General features: G+C 49.8%; 7 protein-coding genes across 7 annotated transcripts; 4 read left to right on the top strand and 3 right to left on the bottom strand.

The window, feature by feature from the left end:
* Nucleotides 1-295: 295 nt before the first annotated feature.
* On the bottom strand, nucleotides 296-1,012 carry NUU61_002017 (gamma-glutamylcyclotransferase family protein; the record flags this gene model as incomplete). Its single annotated transcript, XM_056652599.1, has 1 exon — nucleotides 296-1,012. The coding sequence occupies one exon, from the start codon at nucleotides 1,010-1,012 to the stop codon at nucleotides 296-298; it is 717 nt and encodes a 238-aa protein (XP_056513666.1).
* Nucleotides 1,013-1,232: 220 nt separating this feature from the next.
* Nucleotides 1,233-2,119, top strand: NUU61_002016 (signal peptidase complex subunit SPC3; the record flags this gene model as incomplete). Its single annotated transcript, XM_056652598.1, has 2 exons — nucleotides 1,233-1,378; nucleotides 1,456-2,119. The coding sequence occupies 2 exons, from the start codon at nucleotides 1,233-1,235 to the stop codon at nucleotides 2,117-2,119; spliced, it is 810 nt and encodes a 269-aa protein (XP_056513665.1).
* Nucleotides 2,120-2,448: 329 nt separating this feature from the next.
* On the bottom strand, nucleotides 2,449-2,995 carry NUU61_002015 (YqaE/Pmp3 family membrane protein; the record flags this gene model as incomplete). The annotated part of the gene is made up of 3 exons (XM_056652597.1): nucleotides 2,449-2,611; nucleotides 2,715-2,790; nucleotides 2,947-2,995. The coding sequence occupies 3 exons, from the start codon at nucleotides 2,993-2,995 to the stop codon at nucleotides 2,449-2,451; spliced, it is 288 nt and encodes a 95-aa protein (XP_056513664.1).
* Nucleotides 2,996-3,407: 412 nt separating this feature from the next.
* NUU61_002014 (protein kinase PKP2) lies at nucleotides 3,408-4,897 on the bottom strand (the record flags this gene model as incomplete). Its single annotated transcript, XM_056652596.1, has 4 exons — nucleotides 3,408-4,196; nucleotides 4,265-4,547; nucleotides 4,611-4,730; nucleotides 4,788-4,897. The coding sequence occupies 4 exons, from the start codon at nucleotides 4,895-4,897 to the stop codon at nucleotides 3,408-3,410; spliced, it is 1,302 nt and encodes a 433-aa protein (XP_056513663.1).
* A 647-nt stretch (nucleotides 4,898-5,544) lies between these two features.
* On the top strand, nucleotides 5,545-9,734 carry NUU61_002013 (ubiquitin-specific protease UBP15; the record flags this gene model as incomplete). The annotated part of the gene is made up of 11 exons (XM_056652595.1): nucleotides 5,545-5,685; nucleotides 5,742-5,862; nucleotides 6,013-6,157; nucleotides 6,249-6,406; nucleotides 6,464-6,653; nucleotides 6,705-6,813; nucleotides 6,873-7,821; nucleotides 7,877-9,003; nucleotides 9,053-9,367; nucleotides 9,423-9,552; nucleotides 9,625-9,734. The coding sequence occupies 11 exons, from the start codon at nucleotides 5,545-5,547 to the stop codon at nucleotides 9,732-9,734; spliced, it is 3,495 nt and encodes a 1,164-aa protein (XP_056513662.1).
* A 496-nt stretch (nucleotides 9,735-10,230) lies between these two features.
* On the top strand, nucleotides 10,231-11,165 carry NUU61_002012 (p24 family protein; the record flags this gene model as incomplete). Its single annotated transcript, XM_056652594.1, has 4 exons — nucleotides 10,231-10,377; nucleotides 10,480-10,668; nucleotides 10,774-11,053; nucleotides 11,155-11,165. 4 exons carry the CDS (start codon nucleotides 10,231-10,233, stop codon nucleotides 11,163-11,165), a joined length of 627 nt encoding a protein of 208 aa, XP_056513661.1.
* A 3,895-nt stretch (nucleotides 11,166-15,060) lies between these two features.
* Nucleotides 15,061-15,459, top strand: NUU61_002011 (uncharacterized protein; the record flags this gene model as incomplete). The annotated part of the gene is made up of 1 exon (XM_056652593.1): nucleotides 15,061-15,459. The coding sequence occupies one exon, from the start codon at nucleotides 15,061-15,063 to the stop codon at nucleotides 15,457-15,459; it is 399 nt and encodes a 132-aa protein (XP_056513660.1).
* Nucleotides 15,460-19,193: the final 3,734 nt, after the last annotated feature.

The following is a 19,193-nucleotide window of genomic DNA, read 5'->3' as shown; positions in this document are numbered from 1 at the left end:
GCTGTCTTTTATTTTATTTTATTTTTCTTCTCGAGTGTGGATTTCGAGGACGAGAATGTAGTCCTCGACCTAGGTGAGCATCTGTCATTGTGCCTTTGAGCACACCATGTTAAGCACAGCGTGGGTTTTGCGGCGTTGTTGAACCATTTCTGGCATAGATACCAGCATCTGTATGCATTGCAGGGTTGTTTTGACCTTGGGATTCGCTTCGGTCTATTCTAGTACCTCGGCTTGATGTAGTGTCTGTAGGGTCCCTGAAAAGGATCCAAAGAAAGAACACACATTCAGAGCAACCCTACCACTCGCTCTCATCCGCCCCAATCCACCGCTCTAATTTCTCTCTCTTAAACGTCTCGAAATCCCACTCCGCCTCCTCGAGCTGTTCCGTGCCCGCTACCCAGACATACGCAATAGCGGCAACCTCGTCGCCCTCCTCTGCGCTCTCGGCCCCAACCACATCCAGCACATCACGCAGATGGTCCCCAGAACCAGTAGATGCCGATGCTGATGACAATACCGGTGCCGACGAGGCATCATGATCCTGCAGCAACCGCACCGAGACCAGCTCTCGAACGTACTCGTCGCCCTCGAAGAGATCTAGCCGGTACATATCGCCGTCTGTGAGACCCGAGACTAGAGTTCCGCGCACAGAGGTGCGAGCCTGAGCCTGGTCGAGACTTGCTGAAAACATGGTGGAGCTTGGATTGGAATTGGAATTGGAAGTGTGGTCTCGCGCGGCTACGATCGCTGGGTAGTCGGCTCCCCGCACGCGATGGCGCCGGTAGCCGTGCAGCACGGCGGGCTGGATGCGGATCAGGGCTTTTTGCCAGGGTTCTGGGTTGGCACTGCCGTGGATGACGCGGTGGAGCATCTGCGGTGCCATCAGGGTTCCTGGGAGGGTATTATTATTATTGATGAGTTTATTGGAGGTGCCATAGTAAGGTAGAGAGGTAGAGAGAGGTATGAGAGGCAGAGTGGGCTTACCGTAGAAGAAGAGGACGTGGTCACCCATCGTGGAAAAATATTACTAAGGTGTGATTCAATAATGAAGGAGAAAGAGAAAGAAAAATAGAACAGTCCGTTAGTCGAATCTCCAAGTCTCGAAGTATGAAATGAGTGACAGCTCTATGCGGGCGCTTATCGATAAGCAACTGGCCCAGCTGGCTTCATCACCCTTGACATCTTTCGCTCTCCTTCCCCCCCCCCCCCCCCCTTCCCACTCTCCCAGCGCCATGCATTCCTGTCTGAACCGCGCGCAGTCCGTCTTTGGCTTCTTCACCACCGTCGCTCTGGTGGTCAGCGCGCTGGCCGCCTTGTCGGTGGTGCTGTTTCCCACCGACGAAGTCAAGACGGCCGTCGAGCTGAAGAACGTGCACGTGTATGTGGATTGATTCTGTTTATTTCTGTTCACCCATGTAAATGGAACCCCCAAACTAACCCCAATCTCTTCTACAGCGTCAAGGGCCGCCCGCACTACTACTCCTCCAAGCGCGAGGAGTACGCCCAACTCCGCTTCGACCTGGACGCCGACCTATCCCCGCTCTTCAACTGGAACACCAAGCAGCTCTTCGTCTACGTCTACGCCACGTACTCGTCCTCCGATCGCGCCGACTCGGCCGTGCCCGCCTCCGAGGCCGTGGTCTGGGACGCTATCATCCCGGCCACGCCGTCGCCGTATTCGTGGGACGCGCTCCTCGAGAAAGCAACTGAGCTTCTCCCAACATCCATCGCTTCCTCGATCTTTTCGTCCTCATCATCGTCGGCCAAGCGCGCCTCCAAACGAGCCAAAAAGCCCTTAACAAAGAAGACCGGCTCCAAGAAACCCGCCGCATCCTCGAAGGAAGAGGCTGCTGCTACATCGGCGCCTGGACTGCTGCGTCTGCGCGACCAGAAGTCCAAGTACCAGATTAGTGATATCACTGGCCGGCTGGTTGAGCGCAAGAATGTTACTTTGTCTGTTGGCTGGAACGTTCAGCCCTGGGTTGGTGCCCTGTGGTGGAGTCCCCGCTCCGGGGCCGTCCCGCATACCGCGGGTTCTGTGGGGACGGGGGCGCCGTTTGATTTCCCGGCCCTTAAGGGGAGTAAGAAGGCTGCTGAGGGGAAGAAGGAGAGCGTATAGTCTTTTGGGAGAGTCGCTGAGTGGGATGTGAGGAATGGGTAGACTCAATCGAGAGTCTATCCTGTTCATTTCTATGGTTTGGATTCACATTGGAAGATGAAAATATACGTCCGCCTTACCCCTTGGATGTTTGTGTGTAGAATAAGAGTCACACTGTAGACACAACCACCCGGCTTCAGTATGAGGAATATGGACCACGGGACGCCCTCGAATCCAAAAAAAAAACATTCATGAATCTTATCTACCTCGAACCTAGGAAACACAACCCAAAAGTGGGAATCACGCTGAAGAGGGACCCCTTCTGAGTATAACCACCCTCGCGAATTTCATCACATGGTACCGTAACTGCGGCCCGCATGACCCCTATTTTGGACCCGGTCCGAGTAGACCCCAGGCGCCGGCTGCTGATAGGCACGGGTCATGGGATCGCGGTTGCGGCGGTCATAGTAGACGTATTCGAGATAGAAAGCGTGGATGTGGCCCGGGAAATAGCTAGATCAGAGAATGTCAGCACTCTGAGTGTGCGTGTGCGGGGAGGTCCCAAAATGTTCCTGTGTAGATATTGGATTACCAAAGACAAGGTATTTGTACTTACCCGAGAATCGTGAGCAGGACGTTGATCCAGAAGTCAACGCCACAGCCGGAGATGAGAAAGACGCCGAGTGGAGGAACTGGGTGAGACATATGTTAGCATATGGGCTGGCAAAGAATCTCGACTTGGGCAGGTTGGCAATTCCTGTGCTGGGGATTGGATTTCATGATCGCGGACCAGCACCAGGAAATTGCGTCACCCGCGACTGGAGAAGAGCTCATGATACATCACTTACTGAATAGGGTGATTATAATCAAGCATATCATTGAGCAGGTGCCCGCCATGGTGAAAGAAAGAGCGAGGTTGCGATGTAGGGATACAGGGGTGGTTGTTGATCGAGTGTGTCGAGGCGTTTGTTGAACTCTGTCGTGGACACGAAGCTCAGATTTTCAAACAGCAGGACGACCTCAACTATAAATAAGGATGTTGGCCTTGTCAAGACGTTTCACGATCGGCACACACAAACGTCAGATGGCAAAGGCAAGCAGGGAACTCCCCACGCCCAGTAGGGCTGAGATGCTGGTGGGTGACGTCATTTACACACAGCCACTGTGGCTCACGCCACCACAAGTGAATGCCTGAGGGGTGAAGCCTTCCTAGATAGGCAAGGTCCAGGTAGTACCACCTGCAATGTACTTCCAAGTCTTCCAAGGTTCTGCCCCGGTACAAGATACTTGAGTATTTGCGAGGCTCACATCACACCGCGTCGATGGCTGCCCGTGTTGTGACTTGCTCGTTCTTGTTACCCAGCTTGGAGATTTGCAAGAAGGCATCCACGCCATAGCCTTCCAGACTGTGCAGCTCAAGACTGCCCGCCCAGTACTCCGCATACACCCGGCTCATTGGAAGTCCCATTCCCAGTCGGAGATTCGGTGGCCGTGATGTCAGTGTATCCAGGGAGCCCTCGTGAAACATCTCGCGGTCGGACTTACGCCCCTGGGACACCTGCAGCTCTTGCATCGTGGCCGCCATCGCTGGCACCTGACCTAGGTTCTCCAGCCGAGACTGCGTGCGAGGTCCCTTGCTGAACGACCACAGGTACGGGAGGATCTCCCGTGGGATGCCCCCGCCCTGGTCCGAGATACGCATGATTACATGCTGTGGGGTTTCGCAGATGAGCACGTCGATGGGCGGCGGCGGCTGGGAAGAATTGTGGTATTTCTCAATGACAGCCTGTACGGAGTTGCGGAGAAGCTCCCCAACGATGTACTCCAGGTGGCTGAGGATGTAGGGGAAGGTAGCCTCCAAGTGACCCTGCACGGTGATGGCGGGGATCTGCGTCGAATCTGAGGTCTGTCGCATCAGATCCTGGGCCACCTTCCCGCATCGCTCGACCACTTCCTTCGCCTTGCACTTCAGAAACACTTCGCCTACAAAGTCTGCATTCATGTCAGTTCGGTCATTGGCATCGGGGAAATGCCATGGCGAGTTGAAGGTGTCCGTCAAGGCCAAGTGTTGTTCTGCAATGACTCGGCGAGATATCCTCTAGCAGAGAAAAGAGGTTAGTCTTCTTGAGCTAACAGCAGGCCGTGCAGATCAATCCTGAAACATACCGCCCGCAAAAGTGTGTTCATGAAGCGATCCATCTCGTTGTGGGGAACAAGCTCCCGACACTCCAAGACTCCCATTGCCAAATTAGGAATCACCACCATGTGTTCCTTTAGCATCTCCCGCAGCACATCGCACAGTCGGTCATTGTCGTCCAAGCTCCGGATCTCAGGAATGACTCGAAACTTCTCAAACGCCTTGTAGTACAGTTCGTACACAAGCGACAGGTGGGGATTCGCAACCACCACGTAGGGCAGCTGCTGAATATCGCGGAGCCGATGAGCAATTCTATCCATGACGCATATCATATCAGTTTCCGAGACATGTGGGCGGGGTGGCACTGGGACTCACCGCGTGGGCAGCTCGGTCCGCACATAGTTAGCGGAGCTAATGAGGCGGGGTTCGGTCAAGGTACGGCCAAAGAACGTCAACTGGCGCAAACTGATGGGCCGAATTTCACGTTCCACCCATCTGGCAGAGCAACAGATCAGCTTTGAGATCACCACGCGACTTCCGGGGACGACCTACTGATCCAACGCAGAGACGGGCCGCCATGGTGGCGGGCTTTGAGCCCCCGAGTAAAATCGAGACTTTGGCACACATGGCAGCCCCCATCGTAAAGGACGACACGACCGCATGGTGCTCCAGGCACTCTCTCTCCGGTGCGGAAGCAAGTCTGCGCTCTCTCTGGGTTTCCTAAGTGGGCTGGGCGGTGAAGCATGTGACATCCGGTGAAAACGGTCGCAAGTTTTATGCGCGTGGCGACTCAACTTGCTCTATGAATTTGTTGGATTTGTCGAATTTCTCTATAGAAATATCGCAAGGCCCGTGGGATTCTTACGAGGGCCATTGGTTGGGTTGGCACCTTGGCAATGTCAAAGTGTCAGGCACAAAGTGAGCATTTCACCCCGGCAATCCTCCAGTAAGCAGTCGAATACATATTTCCAAGAAAATCGAATAAATCCAAGCCTCAAGCACTCGAGTCCGAGTCTGAAAATATCCGATAACTAGGGCATTTGGGGGTGGGGAGCTGTAGAGGGAGCTCAATATGGGAGTATACTCTCCCTCGGTATAGGCAGCATAATGTGTGGACAAACAAAGCCCTATGAATGGGAGAATAAAAAAAATAGTAGAAGAATAGAAGAATAGAAGAATAGAAGAATCTGTGAAGCTAATATCCAGCTATTGTCTATTCGTCTATTTATCTATTCATCTACTCATACATTCGTGCATTCCCCAGGCCCTGCCGAGCCTCCAGGCTCCGCCACCGCTAGCTCCGGCTTTCATGATTCGGCGGCAGAAGAAATTCCTCCCACCTTCTTCCTCTGCTTCTCTGCTTTTCCCTCCCAAAAAAAAATATCGTCTTTTCTCTTCCATCTCGTCAGGTACCTTCCGGCTGGACGGGAGGGTGCTTCTCATGGAAAACGTGCGTTCCCCGGACCGTACCCCTCCGTGTCGTCATTCCATGGCTAACCCGAGCAGCTCGCGGAGAACGAAATGCTCGTGGACGAGTATGAGCAGTACCCTAACGAGAAGACCGATGTCGTCGTCGTATCCCGGCCTGGCTCCGACGAGCCCAACTCAAAGCCGACCGCTGATGATCGTATGTGCTGTTTCTTACCTTCCCCTCCCCACGACCATGAACAAAGCGTGAGATACTGGGTTGTGTTCAAGGGCCCGGGAAACGATCCCTGTCGGTCGGCCGAGGCCGTTCCATAATCACAGAATGATGGCTGACGGGGGACTGGTATAGATGCTGCAATGATGGCTCGGGTCCTTCCTAAGAATCCCGATCTCGAGACCGAGGACGAGACACATCACACATGGCATATCCGCGACTGGCGGAAATTGGACCGCAAGCTGCATGGGCCGGCTTTCAAGTGCGGCGGGTTCCCTTGGTAGGTTTTTTTTTGGGGGGGGGTGATTGCTTTTTTTTTTTTTTTTCGCTCGGACTTTGCCAACCGGTGTGGGTGCTGACCGTGGGAATAGGCGCATTCTCTTTTTCCCGTACGGTAACCATGCCGAGCAAGCTTCGTTTTACCTGGAGCATGCGTGGGAGGGGGACTTACCCGAGAATTGGTATGCCTGCGTGCAATTTGCACTGGTGTTGTCAAACGTCAACGATCCCTCCGTCTATGTGCATCACGGTAAGAATTTGGACGATCTCGAATTTTGGAAGCGGTAAAGTATTAATTTGATCTCAGTTGCGACTCACCGGTTCAACGCTGAAGAAGGAGACTGGGGCTTTACACGATTTTATCCCCTTCGAAGTCTGTTCAATGAAGCCTGGGAGGGCCGAGACGTTCCGCTGGTACAGGACGACGAAGCAATCATTACGGCGTACGTTCGTGTGGTGAAGGACACCACTGGTGTCCTCTGGCACAGCTTTCAAAAGTAAGCTTTTCCCTCATCTCACCTGCGATACATGAAGCTCACGATGCCCAGCTACGACTCCAAGAAGGAGACAGGCATGGTGGGGTTGAGGAATCAGGGTGCCACATGTTATTTGAACTCGCTTTTGCAATCTCTCTATTTCACCAATGCTTTCCGCAAGGTATGAAATTATCATTTTCTATCTTTAAACCTATTCCAGTGCTGATTATTCCCTCCCAGGCTGTCTACCAAATCCCAACCGATCAGGAGGCTTCGCGCGAGAACAGCGCATGGACGCTTCAGAGACTATTCTTTAATCTTCAGACCAACGAATCAGCAGTCTCGACGACTGAACTCACAGAATCCTTCGGCTGGCAGTCCAATCAAATTTTTGAGCAGCAGGATGTCCAGGAGCTTTCGCGGAAGCTCATGGAGCGTTTAGAGCACAAGATGAAGGGCACAGTGGCTGAGAAGGTCTTGCCGGATCTATTTGTTGGCAAAACAAAGACTTACATCTCTTGCATCAATGTCGACTACGAGTCGTCCCGCGTGGAAGACTTCTGGGACATTCAACTGAACGTTCGCGGCAACAAGACCTTGGATGACAGCTTCAAGGACTACATCCAAGTTGAGACGCTGGAAGGTGAAAACAAATATGATGCTGGCCCGCCCTACGGTTTGCAGGACGCCAAGAAGGGCGTGATCTTCGAAAGCTTCCCGCCGGTTCTGCATCTTCACCTCAAACGATTCGAATACGACCTCAACCTTGATGCCATGATGAAAGTCAACGACCGACACGCCTTCCCGATGGAATTCGACGCCTCTCCTTATCTGTCTGCCGATGCGGACCGCTCCGAGTCTTGGGTCTATCAACTGCATGGCGTCCTCGTTCACAGCGGTGGCTTGGAAGCCGGTCACTACTATGCATTTTTGAAGCCTACCAAGGATGGTCACTGGTACCGCTTTGATGACGACCGCGTGAACCGGGCCACGGACAAAGAAGTTCTGGAGGAGAACTACGGAGGAGAATACGAGCTTGCGAACGGGGCAGCTGGTGTTCGACAGCCATACACCCGGACTCTCTCCACGAAGCGGTCGATGAACGCTTACATGCTGGTCTACGTTCGAAAGACAAGACAAGATGATGTTCTTCTTCCCATCACCGAGAACGACGTGCCTTCTCATATCGGTAAGCTAGGGTCCTCGATGATGGCTTTTCTAGGATGTGGCTGATTCGATTACAGAACAGCGTTTGGCCGAAGACCGGGCGGAAATGCTGCGCCGGAAGAAGGAAAGAGAGGAAGCTCACTTGTATATGAATGTCGGCGTCCTCACTGATGACTCATTCAAATCCCACCACGGCTTTGATTTGACCAGCATGGAGTTGCCAGCTGAAGACCCAGCGCTGCCGAAGCAGTACCGAATTCTTCGAACGAAGAAGGTCAGCGAATTTGCCCAGGAAATTGCGGAAGAGCGGGAACTCAGGCCAGAAGCAATTCGATTCTGGGTCATGGTGAACCGTCAAAACAAGACAACTCGGCCCGACCAGGTGATCCGAGACCCAGAAATAACCGTGGAAGAAGCCTACAACAAATTTGGCACGAAAGGAAACTATTTCCGTCTGTGGATGGAGGTAGCCTCGCTTGGCGCTGATGGACAGCCTTCGGCGTGGCCCGACAGCGACTCAGTGCTTATCTTCCTGAAGAACTTTGATGCCGTGGCTCAGACGTTGACCGGGGTTGGGTCTTTGTATGTCCACAAGATCCAGAAGGTCAGCGAACTGGCACCCACCATTCTCGCGAGAATGAACTGGCCCGCGGGGGCGGAATTTATACTTTATGAGGAAATCAAGCATAACATGATCGATGTCATGAAGCCCAAGCAGACATTCCAGCAATCTGAGATCCAAGACGGTGACATTATCACTTTTCAACGGACAGTGAAGGACTCGGAGCTACCTCCCACGGCTCTCTATACGGATGCGCGGCAGTTCTACGATTATCTTCTAAACCGCATGGATGTTACATTTGCTCCCATCAAAGCCAGTGAAGGTGACGAATTTACCTTGACACTCAGCCGCAAGATGACCTATGACCAGTTTTCCAAAAAGGTTGGCGAGCACCTGCAGGTGGACCCGACTCACCTGCGGTTTGCACCCGTGATGGCCAGCACTGGCAAGCCCAAGCCGTTCCTCAAGCGGACCATTGCCCAAACTCTGGCTCAGGTCCTCAATGGCCAGTATGGCGCTTATGGCTACACCATGCACCGGTCAGATGCTCTGTACTACGAAGTTCTGGACATGAGCTTGAGCGACTATGAGAGCAAGAAATGTTTCAGGTTGACCTGGCTGCCGGATGGAATCACGAAAGAGGTAAGTCTCCTCATTCAACCACTCTGGTCATTGACTCACCCCTTTATAGGAAGTTGTGGAGGTCCTTGTCTCTCGCAGCGGAACCGTTTCGGACCTTCTGGCTGAATTCCAGAAAAAGACAGATGTTAAAGATGAGGCGATCCACGAAATGCGGCTTTTCGAGGCACACAGTGGGAAGATCTACAAGGAACTGCGGGATGACTACAATGTGGCATCCATCAACGAATACTCAACGATCTACGCCGAGCAAATCCCGGCTGAAGAATTGAACCTGGAGGGCGATGACCGAGTGATCAACGCCTTCAACTTCGACCGGGAACCCAACCGGACCCACGGGATTCCGTTCAAATTTGTCGTGAAACAGGTCCGTTGTTCTTGCCTTGCACCTCTCTCTACGTTCGATTACTGATCTTTCACAGGGCGAGGTTTTCAAGGAAACCAAGCAGCGTCTCTCCAAGCGGACGAGCATCAAGGGCAAGCAATTCGAGAAGATCAAGTTCGCCATTGTGCCTCGCGGGTCCTTCTCCAGCCCTCGGTATCTGGAAGATGGTAAGTGTTTATTTACCCTTTGGAATCTCCACACATTGTCACAACATGCGTCTGACGCTTGCCTTTTCTTAGATGATATCCTGTCAGATGTGGCGACCAACACTGAGGACTTGCTGGGACTTGACCATGCAAATAAGAGCCGGAGCTTCTGGGGGAAGAGTGAAGGGTTCTTCATTCGATAAACGTTTTTCTTCTTTTCCTTCCTTGTTTTGCGTTTTCCCATATTCTTTACTGGCGCCGGGATTTTGCGAGTCGGGAGGGCTGGTGCTGCACCCTGAAATACGAGCAGCGACCGGCTGATGTGATGATCATGATGTGTTTCTTTCTTTTCTCTGCTTTGTTGATTGGGGAGTCGCAGAAGACGATACATGACAATGAACGGCGTAAGATTTCCGATGAGCGGTAGAAACCCTCGAAGCTTTCAGCCAGCAATCCCTGATATTGGTGTAGAGGTTGTGTGTAAATGGTACTGAGTACAAGCATTCATTGTTTGATTCTCACCGTAGTGTAAGTGCCTGGTACCTGAGCAGATACATCGAGTAGTATGTTTGGTTGCAAACAGGGCAAACACCCAAACACACAGCTGGCCCCAACCGCAACCTCCTGACGCGCATCACCACTTGTACATCCGAGTCTTTCGCGGGGCAATTTATCTTTCCGTCCAATTTTCTGATCGCTATGCGCCTCTCTCTCCTTGCCGGCCTGGCATCCCTGGCCTCCAGTGTCACGGCCACCGCCCTGACCTACCAGCTCCAAGCACACGAGACGGCATGCTTCCACGCCGATGTTGAAGAGGCCAACGCCAAGGTGGCCTTTTACTTTGCGGTACGTTGCTGTTGGCTTCTGAGGAGCCTCCGGCTGTGAATTCTACTCAGCGCCGGCATCATATATTGCCATTGAATGGCTGACATGGGAGTTCTGCTACAGGTGCAATCTGGCGGGTCTTTCGATCTTGATTACTCGGTCACCGCACCCGGCGGCAAGGTAGTTATGGATGGAACGAAAGAGCGACAGGGCGATTTTGTTTTCACGGCCCAGAGCTCGGGCGAGTATACGTTCTGCTTCAACAACGAGATGTCGACCTTTGCCGAGAAGCTGGTTGACTTTGAGATTTCGGTATGTTATGATGCTCGGGTGTCAATTATAGAGCCCGAGAGCCTGTTGCTCAAATCTCTCTCTCTCTCTCTCTCTTTTGCTGACTCCCCTCGTGTGATTTCCCAGGTTGAGAACGAGCAACGCACCCAGCTGCCCTCCCGCCAGGGCGCCACCCCCGAACAGACCACCAGCCTCGAGGAGTCCATCTACAAGCTGTCCGCTCAGCTCTCCACCATCTCTCGCACCCAGAAGTACTTCCGCACTCGTGAGAACCGCAACTTCAGCACCGTCCGGAGCACCGAGCGCCGCATCTTCAACTTCAGTGTCATCGAGGGTCTGATGATGGTGTCGATGGCCGGGCTGCAGGTCTTTGTCGTGCGCTTCTTCTTCCAGGGCGCCCGGAAAGGTACATTGACTCTCCTTGTGACTTTTGGATGTCGATCACGGCATTCATTTTTGTCTTCGCTTTCTATGATTCCATGGGTTTTTACTAACATTTGGGCTTAGGCTACGTGTGATGAGTTTTGAAGACAAAAATAATACGATGCATCTTCCACTGTGTATCTAGCCCTGTTATAGGTTACTAGATTTTGTTTGCGTTGGTTCTATCTAATTTGGAACGAAACCACGAATACTCCAATTTTTCATCGAATCCTTTTTTTTGCTTTTGGACGATCACGGGCGAAGGGTTCTTGTAGCGGGTTTCATACCTTTGGCAGGATAGGTGATGACAGCCTCGCATACTATACAGTCTCACATAAGAGTCGTTAGTCACTGACCGTTGCTAGTAGGTCCACAGGGAGTTCATGGGACAGAATCAAGAGAAACGAGACTGGTCTCATCCACCGCTCAGATGCAATGCAACCCAGCTGCTGTAGCTCCACAACTGCTCGGGATGGATCCGGCCTTAGTTCGCCACAGCAAGGCATGAAATCATCTTCGATAACTTGGCGAGGCGAAGCACGGTAAGAGGGTTGGACAGACGGCGTCGAGCTAGTTTCCCAGGTCGCAAGCCGGTGTGGTCATCGCCGGGGGCGAAAAGCAGAAACACAATGAAAAAAAAGCAGAGTGATGTCGAGCGAATGTCAATCGTCGACGGGCCGGGGGTCACTAGTCGCGTACAAAACAGGTTTCTGGTGTTCTGGGCCGAGTCTGGGGTTCTCTGTCTGATGCACGAGGTTTGCTGATTGTCTTCCTTGACAGCATCATTTTCCAAGCGATATAATCAGGACTGATAATGATGCAAGGTTCAGATACAAGGATGGACACGGTGCAGTTCTTATATGACGTGGAGCAGCGACCATGAGGGCTCGTTTCGTTCGGTATGGAGCGATGTCTGGTGTCTGATCAAGACCTGTGACTTCATAGTGGCTGGGTCATTACTGACGGTGCAGTGAATCTTCTGTTGTCAGGGACATCACCCTTTTTTTCGAGACCTGGATTTCGAGACCTGGAGAGTGATATCATTTGTGACTAGCAGGCTCGAGTCAGCCCAAGTCTCACTCAAAGTCTTTCATTTCCCCTCTCTCACCTCCTATGTATAGCATTGATAGTTGCACCATTTGCAACAGCATTGGCATTCATCCTTCTCCAAAGATGTGTCATGAATTCTGGCTTCAAAGATGGATATGCAAAATTCGACTTTCCATGAACTCACTTGTAGAGCCAACGGACAACCTCGCCCGAAGCCCGGGGGCTGAAAATTGAACCATCTTATGATGTAGCCTCCACAATAGGGTGTCACGAACAATGGAGTATCGTGCATATCTAATGGCTGTCCTCTTGGCGCTATGCTACCGGAAGGGCTCCGGTGTTGATAGCCGCCCCAAACGATGTCATATTGCCTCTGATGGATATGATCAGACCCCTGGGTCATAGTAGGACTTCCCAGGGCTAGTATTGTACAAGGGATAGGTCGAGCCCAATTATCGGCCCGCTCCACAGCCATTTTTTGAACTGACGCCATCGCACAGACTCCGAGCCAGCTCTGATATCACACCAGCATCATCGTTCCCTTTCCCCCTTCCTTTCTTACCTCCCCTGGCCCTTTTACCCGAACGAGGAAGTGTCTGCTCTCAGATGCGACGGTTCATCAGACGATGGTGGCCAGTGACATAGGATTTGATCATGAGTGGTGAGGGTTGATTACCATCCAACGCCAGACATGAGGTCAGGAGTTATCTGTACAGTACTTCTCTCGTTCCGACCTTGTCCGCTGGAAGCGCTTTGCAGTAAGTAAATAGCAAGAGAAATGCATGCCCCGACGGACACATTTCGCCCTAAGGCGCCTTAGTGGAACCGGGTGAATCACTTTTTACGTTTCACGGCACTCAGTGCTAATCGCTTGACCGACAATCAACTTCCACAGACATCGGGAAACAATGGTTCTTCCGGGGTGCTGGCCTCCGAACGGGAGTCCTTGTTGCTTTTCCCTTCCCCGCTCCAGTCGCCCTTTGAGAACTCGTCGATGGCGAATGATCGACTACCCGACCCTTGGGCTGACCGATCTCCAGTACCAACCAACCAACCAGGATGGCCTCACTTTACTGTAGACATGGCTATGGATCCCTTGGTAGACTTTGGGAAAATTGGTGACTTCACGCGGGTTCCTTTTCATCAAAGATTCTAGACATTCTCTGAGTAGATGCTGTTGGTGTCCCGAGAAACAATCGAGGGCTCCGTGACGTCAGGTGCCTCCCTGCCTCAGGCATAGTTTTACAGTAATATGGCACAGAATCGCATGGCGATCTCTTCGATCTCTGCATTCGTGTTGGCTATTTGATATTTTATCAATTTGGTCATTGTTATCTCCACATCTCCGACTCTATATCTACAGACTGTTATTCGTCCACTTGATTCATCAATCATCCAGCGTCTATTCGGGTCAGTGGTCGCCCAGCTCCACTATGACTCCTGCGCTCTCCACCGAGAATTTACTCGTGTGCATTCAATCCTTCTCGGATGCCCCCAATCTGCAGAAAGATCCACTCTGGAGAGGGCAAATAAGGAATCTTCTTAAAAGGACACGGCATTCCATCACAGTCGAGGGCTGACAGAAAAAAAAATAACCAATCGATGTTTGGATCGCCCGATTCCAGAGTTATGACGACATGGGAGATCGGCAGAGCCTCACGCCTTTATTTTTGTTTCGTTTATTTCTGGGCTGATATGCCAATACGCCGAGAGTGTCGTCGACATGTCTTTGATGGAGGACAAGGTCCAAGTGTACGACTAGACCGTATACCGCATGTGTCAAACGGATGATCTCAAATGAAGAGCCGTCGATCTCACCCGTAGGCTTTTGCCTCAAGGCTCCACTTGTCGCCTAGCGTGGGATTATTCCCACTCTCTTCCCTCCCCTGGGACTCCACCCGCGGGAATGTCCCTCGTTCCGTCGAGTCTTGGGCATGCCCCGATTTCTCACGATGCACTGCACAAACCACCGGGGGAATTCTGGCCGTTCAGCGGCCATGCCCATGGTGTCCTTGCGATATGATTCGTGTACAAAACGTCAGGCGGAGATCTGCAGGGGACCGGCGCTGCCGATCGCAGAACGCCATCGGCTCTTGACTGGTACAGTCTCGCATTCCCCAGTGACCTCATCGGGGAGTCTCTCGCCCCATCCGGGTGGGCCCTCTGATGCTATCAGCACCGTTCATCCAGTCCCCATGGGTTTGGGGGTGGGTTATTTCATACCATCCGCTGGATGATGAGATACCTCCACCTTCTGATGGAGGAAGCAGTAGTGCCTGCTGGTCTATGAGGCAGGATGAAGGCCGCGACGGTTCTTTATGATGTCGCCCTGGCGCCATCCAGAAAAAAAAGGGAAATTTTTTTAAAAAAAAAAAAGAAATTTCTTTTTTCTTTTCTTACCCCCTCCTTCAGCCAGTGATGTCACTATACCCGCTGCATTGGTCGGGTGTCCACTGGTACGCTGTATACCATGGGTCCCTCTCAGGAGAATAGAAGCCCTGTGCCAGAGCCTATCAGACCCAGTGAATGATCTTCTGGCCTTTTATCGAGGTGATTTCATACAATTGTGGGCCCGGCACCGTGTTATATATACCGTGGTCAGTGGAAACCATCCCATCTAAGCTCCCCATCTCCCTGCCTAACTCTGTCTGGATTGCCCCATAGCAATATATTTCACCCCTTTCCCTTGACCTCACCCGTGGCTCCCCAACCAAGCCTTGTACAGATCTTCGGCCAGATTTTCATCCTGCCTTAATTGTCGATCACATTTGAGGGAGCCCTCGCTTTCTTAGCGCATAGGTAAGAATTCCTCTAATAGGGTCTTGTGTGGAAGGTTTATCTTTTATCTTTATCTTTATTTTTTTGGTCTTGATTACTATTTTATCTCACCAGATATCTCAATCAACCAAACTAACACCCTGCTCCTACAAACTAGACGTCATGACTGCCAACCCCCAAACACAGTCATCTCAGAATTCTCAGGCCATATTCCCAACAGAGTCGGGAGGGTACTCGTTCGTGGACAATTCCCGCGCGTCCAACCCCCAGATCTCGCTTGAGGACTACAATCGCTCCATGCTGGAACATACACAGCGGCAAATGTCCACTTTCGTTGATCTGGATGGCGGGCGCAGCAGCGGTCGAAGCAGCCAAAGTAGCGGCAACAGCGGCTCCAGCGGTTCCAGCGGTTCCAGCGGCTCTTCCGGTACCAGCGGACTTGCTAATCAGGCCGCCGGCTGTCCTCCCACCTCAGCCGGTGCTGCTGCACGCTATGGCTCTGATCAGTCGGATCACAAGCCTGCTCGCACCCAACCTGGAGCCAAGTACTCTGGCTATTAGAGTCACGACTCGGTTCAAGGTACGTGTCATTCATGCTATATGTTGGGTTTGTGCGCACCAGACTAACGTTTTGACCTGTCCTGATCAGCGGTCCTTTCTTGTGAGACGACCGCGATATGGCCTCAATTTCGAACCTCTCTTCTGGAGTTCGCAGGCGCAGCACTGACGACAGCCTGTCTCTTTTTCTATTCTTCGTCAAGTGTTCACCTGAAGGCGGAGTTTCTGCGGAGTTTTCCGACATGAAAGAAGCGCGAGAGGCCGCGCTTTGGTGCTTTCCCAGCGATCAAGCGAGTCTTTCTAGCATGAACCGATTCTCCCGTGTCTCCCGACGTCGAGTTGGGGTCTCGGTGATGTTCCTTTTTTTGATATTGTTCGCATTTTCACCCACCCATGAACCACCCCCGTGTTGTGTTCATTCTATTGCACATCCTTTTTCCCCCGGGATCTGTCGTTGACTCCCATCGGCATCCTTCCGGCTTGAACGTTGGTCCGTCAGGACCAGATCACTCATAGTTGTTCTCGGATGTCCCCAGTGGTCAACTTCTGAACCCACCACAACCACCAACCCAGAAAAAAAAAGAAGCAAGATCCCGGTCTTGAGCTTGCCCCCTTACTACCCCTCGAAATTTTCTTTTCACTCCTTGAACATATTTGTGGTCGTTCTGTTGATAAGTGCACCCCCAGAACAGTCTACAAACCATTTATTCTCACTGTGCAAAAAATGACCACTCTTCCTGGTTCTGGGTGCCTGTACAAGTTCTCCCCCTCTTTGTGTTTTGCCCTCATGTGTTATCTCTGCTGGGAAGAGATTTCCATCTGTACAACACTACCTGTATCATTATTCCCATTCAGCGAGCGAGTTGGTTTTTTTTTTTTTTTTTTTTTTTTTTTTTTTGATTTCTGTGGTTTGACTTTGATGCTGTATCTTACGACTCAAACATGAACCCTGAGCGAGGCCCCTTATTACGACCTGATACATGCTTCTTCACAGACCTTGCAGTTGTAGTGCTCACGTTTCTGATAAGAATTGGTCTTGAGCTCTGTGCTAGATGATTTTTTTTTTTTTTTGTAGATGTTGTAGAGGTGGTAGTGGTTGGGTATGATAAGTTCAAAAAGAAGTTAACACATACTCAGTCTCCATACATACTAAAGCTTGGCCTACTAGGTAATTATATAGAGCATGACTCAAGATATAGATACATTTAGCTAGTGTGGGATGTGTATTTTGGTCTCTTTTAGTCTTGTATGAAGGTCTCCATGTATCTACTTTACTTTTATTTCACTTTGATGCTTATTTTTTTTAAAAAAGTTTTACGATATTAAACTATATCACTATACTGTAGCATAGCTGCCTATTGATTAGATTTGGTTATAATCATAATTTAATCCCTAATTAACTTAGGACCTAATATCTCTATGCCCGTGGGTCGCCCCACACGCTGCTGAATGTTGGGGCTACTACTTACGCCCACGTTTCATCTATACTCAAGACCAAAGATAGCATAGCAAGTCTGAGCGATAAATCGTGTAAAGATTTATTAAAACACAAGTAGTGTCATAATATCTTCGATCCTTCAGGATCTAGCAAAACCTTTGGTCTAGAGAGCACGAATACCCTCAAATAGAAAGCAACCACTGCATTCTGGCAGCTGCACAGTTCAATTCTTTTGAGAGATATCGGTATAAGAGAAAATGCAATTATCTATGGGATGGCCTTAGATACCTATTTCAAGTAGTAAAAGTTCGATAGAGGGGGGGAAAAAAAGCCCACCACTGATCGCACACCCATCTCCCTTTAATCGCATACCTAAATCCTTGTAAGGCCCCATTTGGAAATCATGTATATACTTGTGTTTAGGGGGCCGCCGCCGCCGCGCCGCGCCCCGACTGCTGTGGGATAAGTGACCTCGCTAAATGCGGGACCCCCATGTTGACTGAGTTGGGAACTCCCTAACCACTCTACTTCCTAGCCACTCTAATTCCCAACTACTCTACTACTCTCTCACTCCCTAATCAGACTCTGAATGACCGAATCTAGATCTTCCCATACTACAGTGGCTGATCAAAAGTCTTTGAACCCTACCCCATATCCCTACACCGCATTTTCTTGACCGTTTGCCTATTAATATAGCTGTTTACCTCACGCGAGTCGACACGCTAGTATATACACGCTATATCGACGCGTTTTACCCCTGAATATCATACTAATATAAGATATACTCGCTATACCAATGCCTCGCAAAGAACTCGACCCCTATACTCGCACTCGTATTTGCGAGCTTCATTCGACTGCTCAATGGGGGTATAAGAGAATTCATAAAGCCTACCCTTCGATACCTCTATCAACGATCCAATATACTATCAAAAAAGAGAATAAGAGGGTTAATAATTATTCAAAATATCGCTCCGGAGCACCTCGTAAACTTGATAAAGATAATCGCGATCGAATATATAAGAGAGCTACTACCGACCCTTATGTACGTTACTAAGACCTACTTGCTGATATCGATTACAAATTTAAAATGATATCAATTCGACGGCTTCTGAATAAGATAGGGCTTCAAAAATAGCGGTAGCTTAATCGATCTACCTTAGATAATGCAACTACAGCGAAGCGACTTTATTAGACAAGAATATATCAATACTTTACCCCTAAAGATTAGGCTCGCGTCTATTAGTCTAATAAATATACTATCGAGCGAGGTACTGGCTATCGAAAGCCTTATTTCTTTAATCGACCCTCGTAGCAGCGAATCGAGCGAGATATTTATAGTAGACTATATAGAAAATAAATAAAATAGATATTTTAGGCTACTTTCTTTAGCGAAATTCAACGTATTAGTCTATAGGTATTATAAGGTAACTCTAATATACCTCGCGGCGGCGTTTATATAAAGGTTATCTATAATTTATATAATACTATTTTATCTATTTTGCTTCGACTAGATACTATTTTTATATATAATAATACGCTAGTTTATCGCGTATATATCGTACGTAAGCTTTTGGAGCGAAAGAGGGTTAATACTATAGTATAGCCACCTTATTCGCTAGATCTTAATCTAATTAAGAACGTATAGGTTTTATTAAAGGCAAAAATCTATAAGCTACACCCCGAGCTACTAGATATACCTAATAATAGTACTACACTAGAACGTTTGGTTGACGCAGCGTAAGAAGTATGGGATAAGATTGAATGGGGGGTTCTGCAAAATCCATAAAATTCGATGCTAAATCGGGTGAAAGCAGTTATCGAAGCAGAGGGTTGGTATACTAAATATTAGTATAGTACTAAGTATAGGGATCAATGGTGCCCGGGATCAATGAAGAGAATTTTTACCTGGCAGAATATTATATAATATTATATAAATAGTATGTGGGTCAGGGGTAGTGTTCAAAGACTTTAGATCAGCCACTGTAGTAGCTCTCTGCCCGAATCCTCCGATACTAGCCTATGCGTGCTGACCCTCCTTGTTTTTCCCATTCTTCCACTCGCATACCGAACTCGCATACCGATATACGTAACTATAACAGAAGGTAATAGGATGGTCAATTGATGCCTTATTTATAAAGTAAATACGACAAATTTTTTTTAGTATAATATTACTGTATATAGTATAGTGGGTATAAATGAATTATTCTTGCTACATATCACTATCTCTCTTAGGTCTTTTTTTCTTTTTTTTTATATAACTTCTATATTATAGAAAGTAGTACTACGCTTAGTTAAACCG

This window comes from Penicillium alfredii (assembly GCF_028826965.1).
Source record: "Penicillium alfredii strain IBT 34128 chromosome Unknown utg000004l_segment0_segment0, whole genome shotgun sequence".
Classification (NCBI taxonomy): Eukaryota; Fungi; Ascomycota; class Eurotiomycetes; order Eurotiales; family Aspergillaceae; genus Penicillium; species Penicillium alfredii.
The sequence above is the reverse complement of the archived record's forward strand: the minus strand, read 5'-3'. Positions and strand labels throughout refer to the sequence as shown.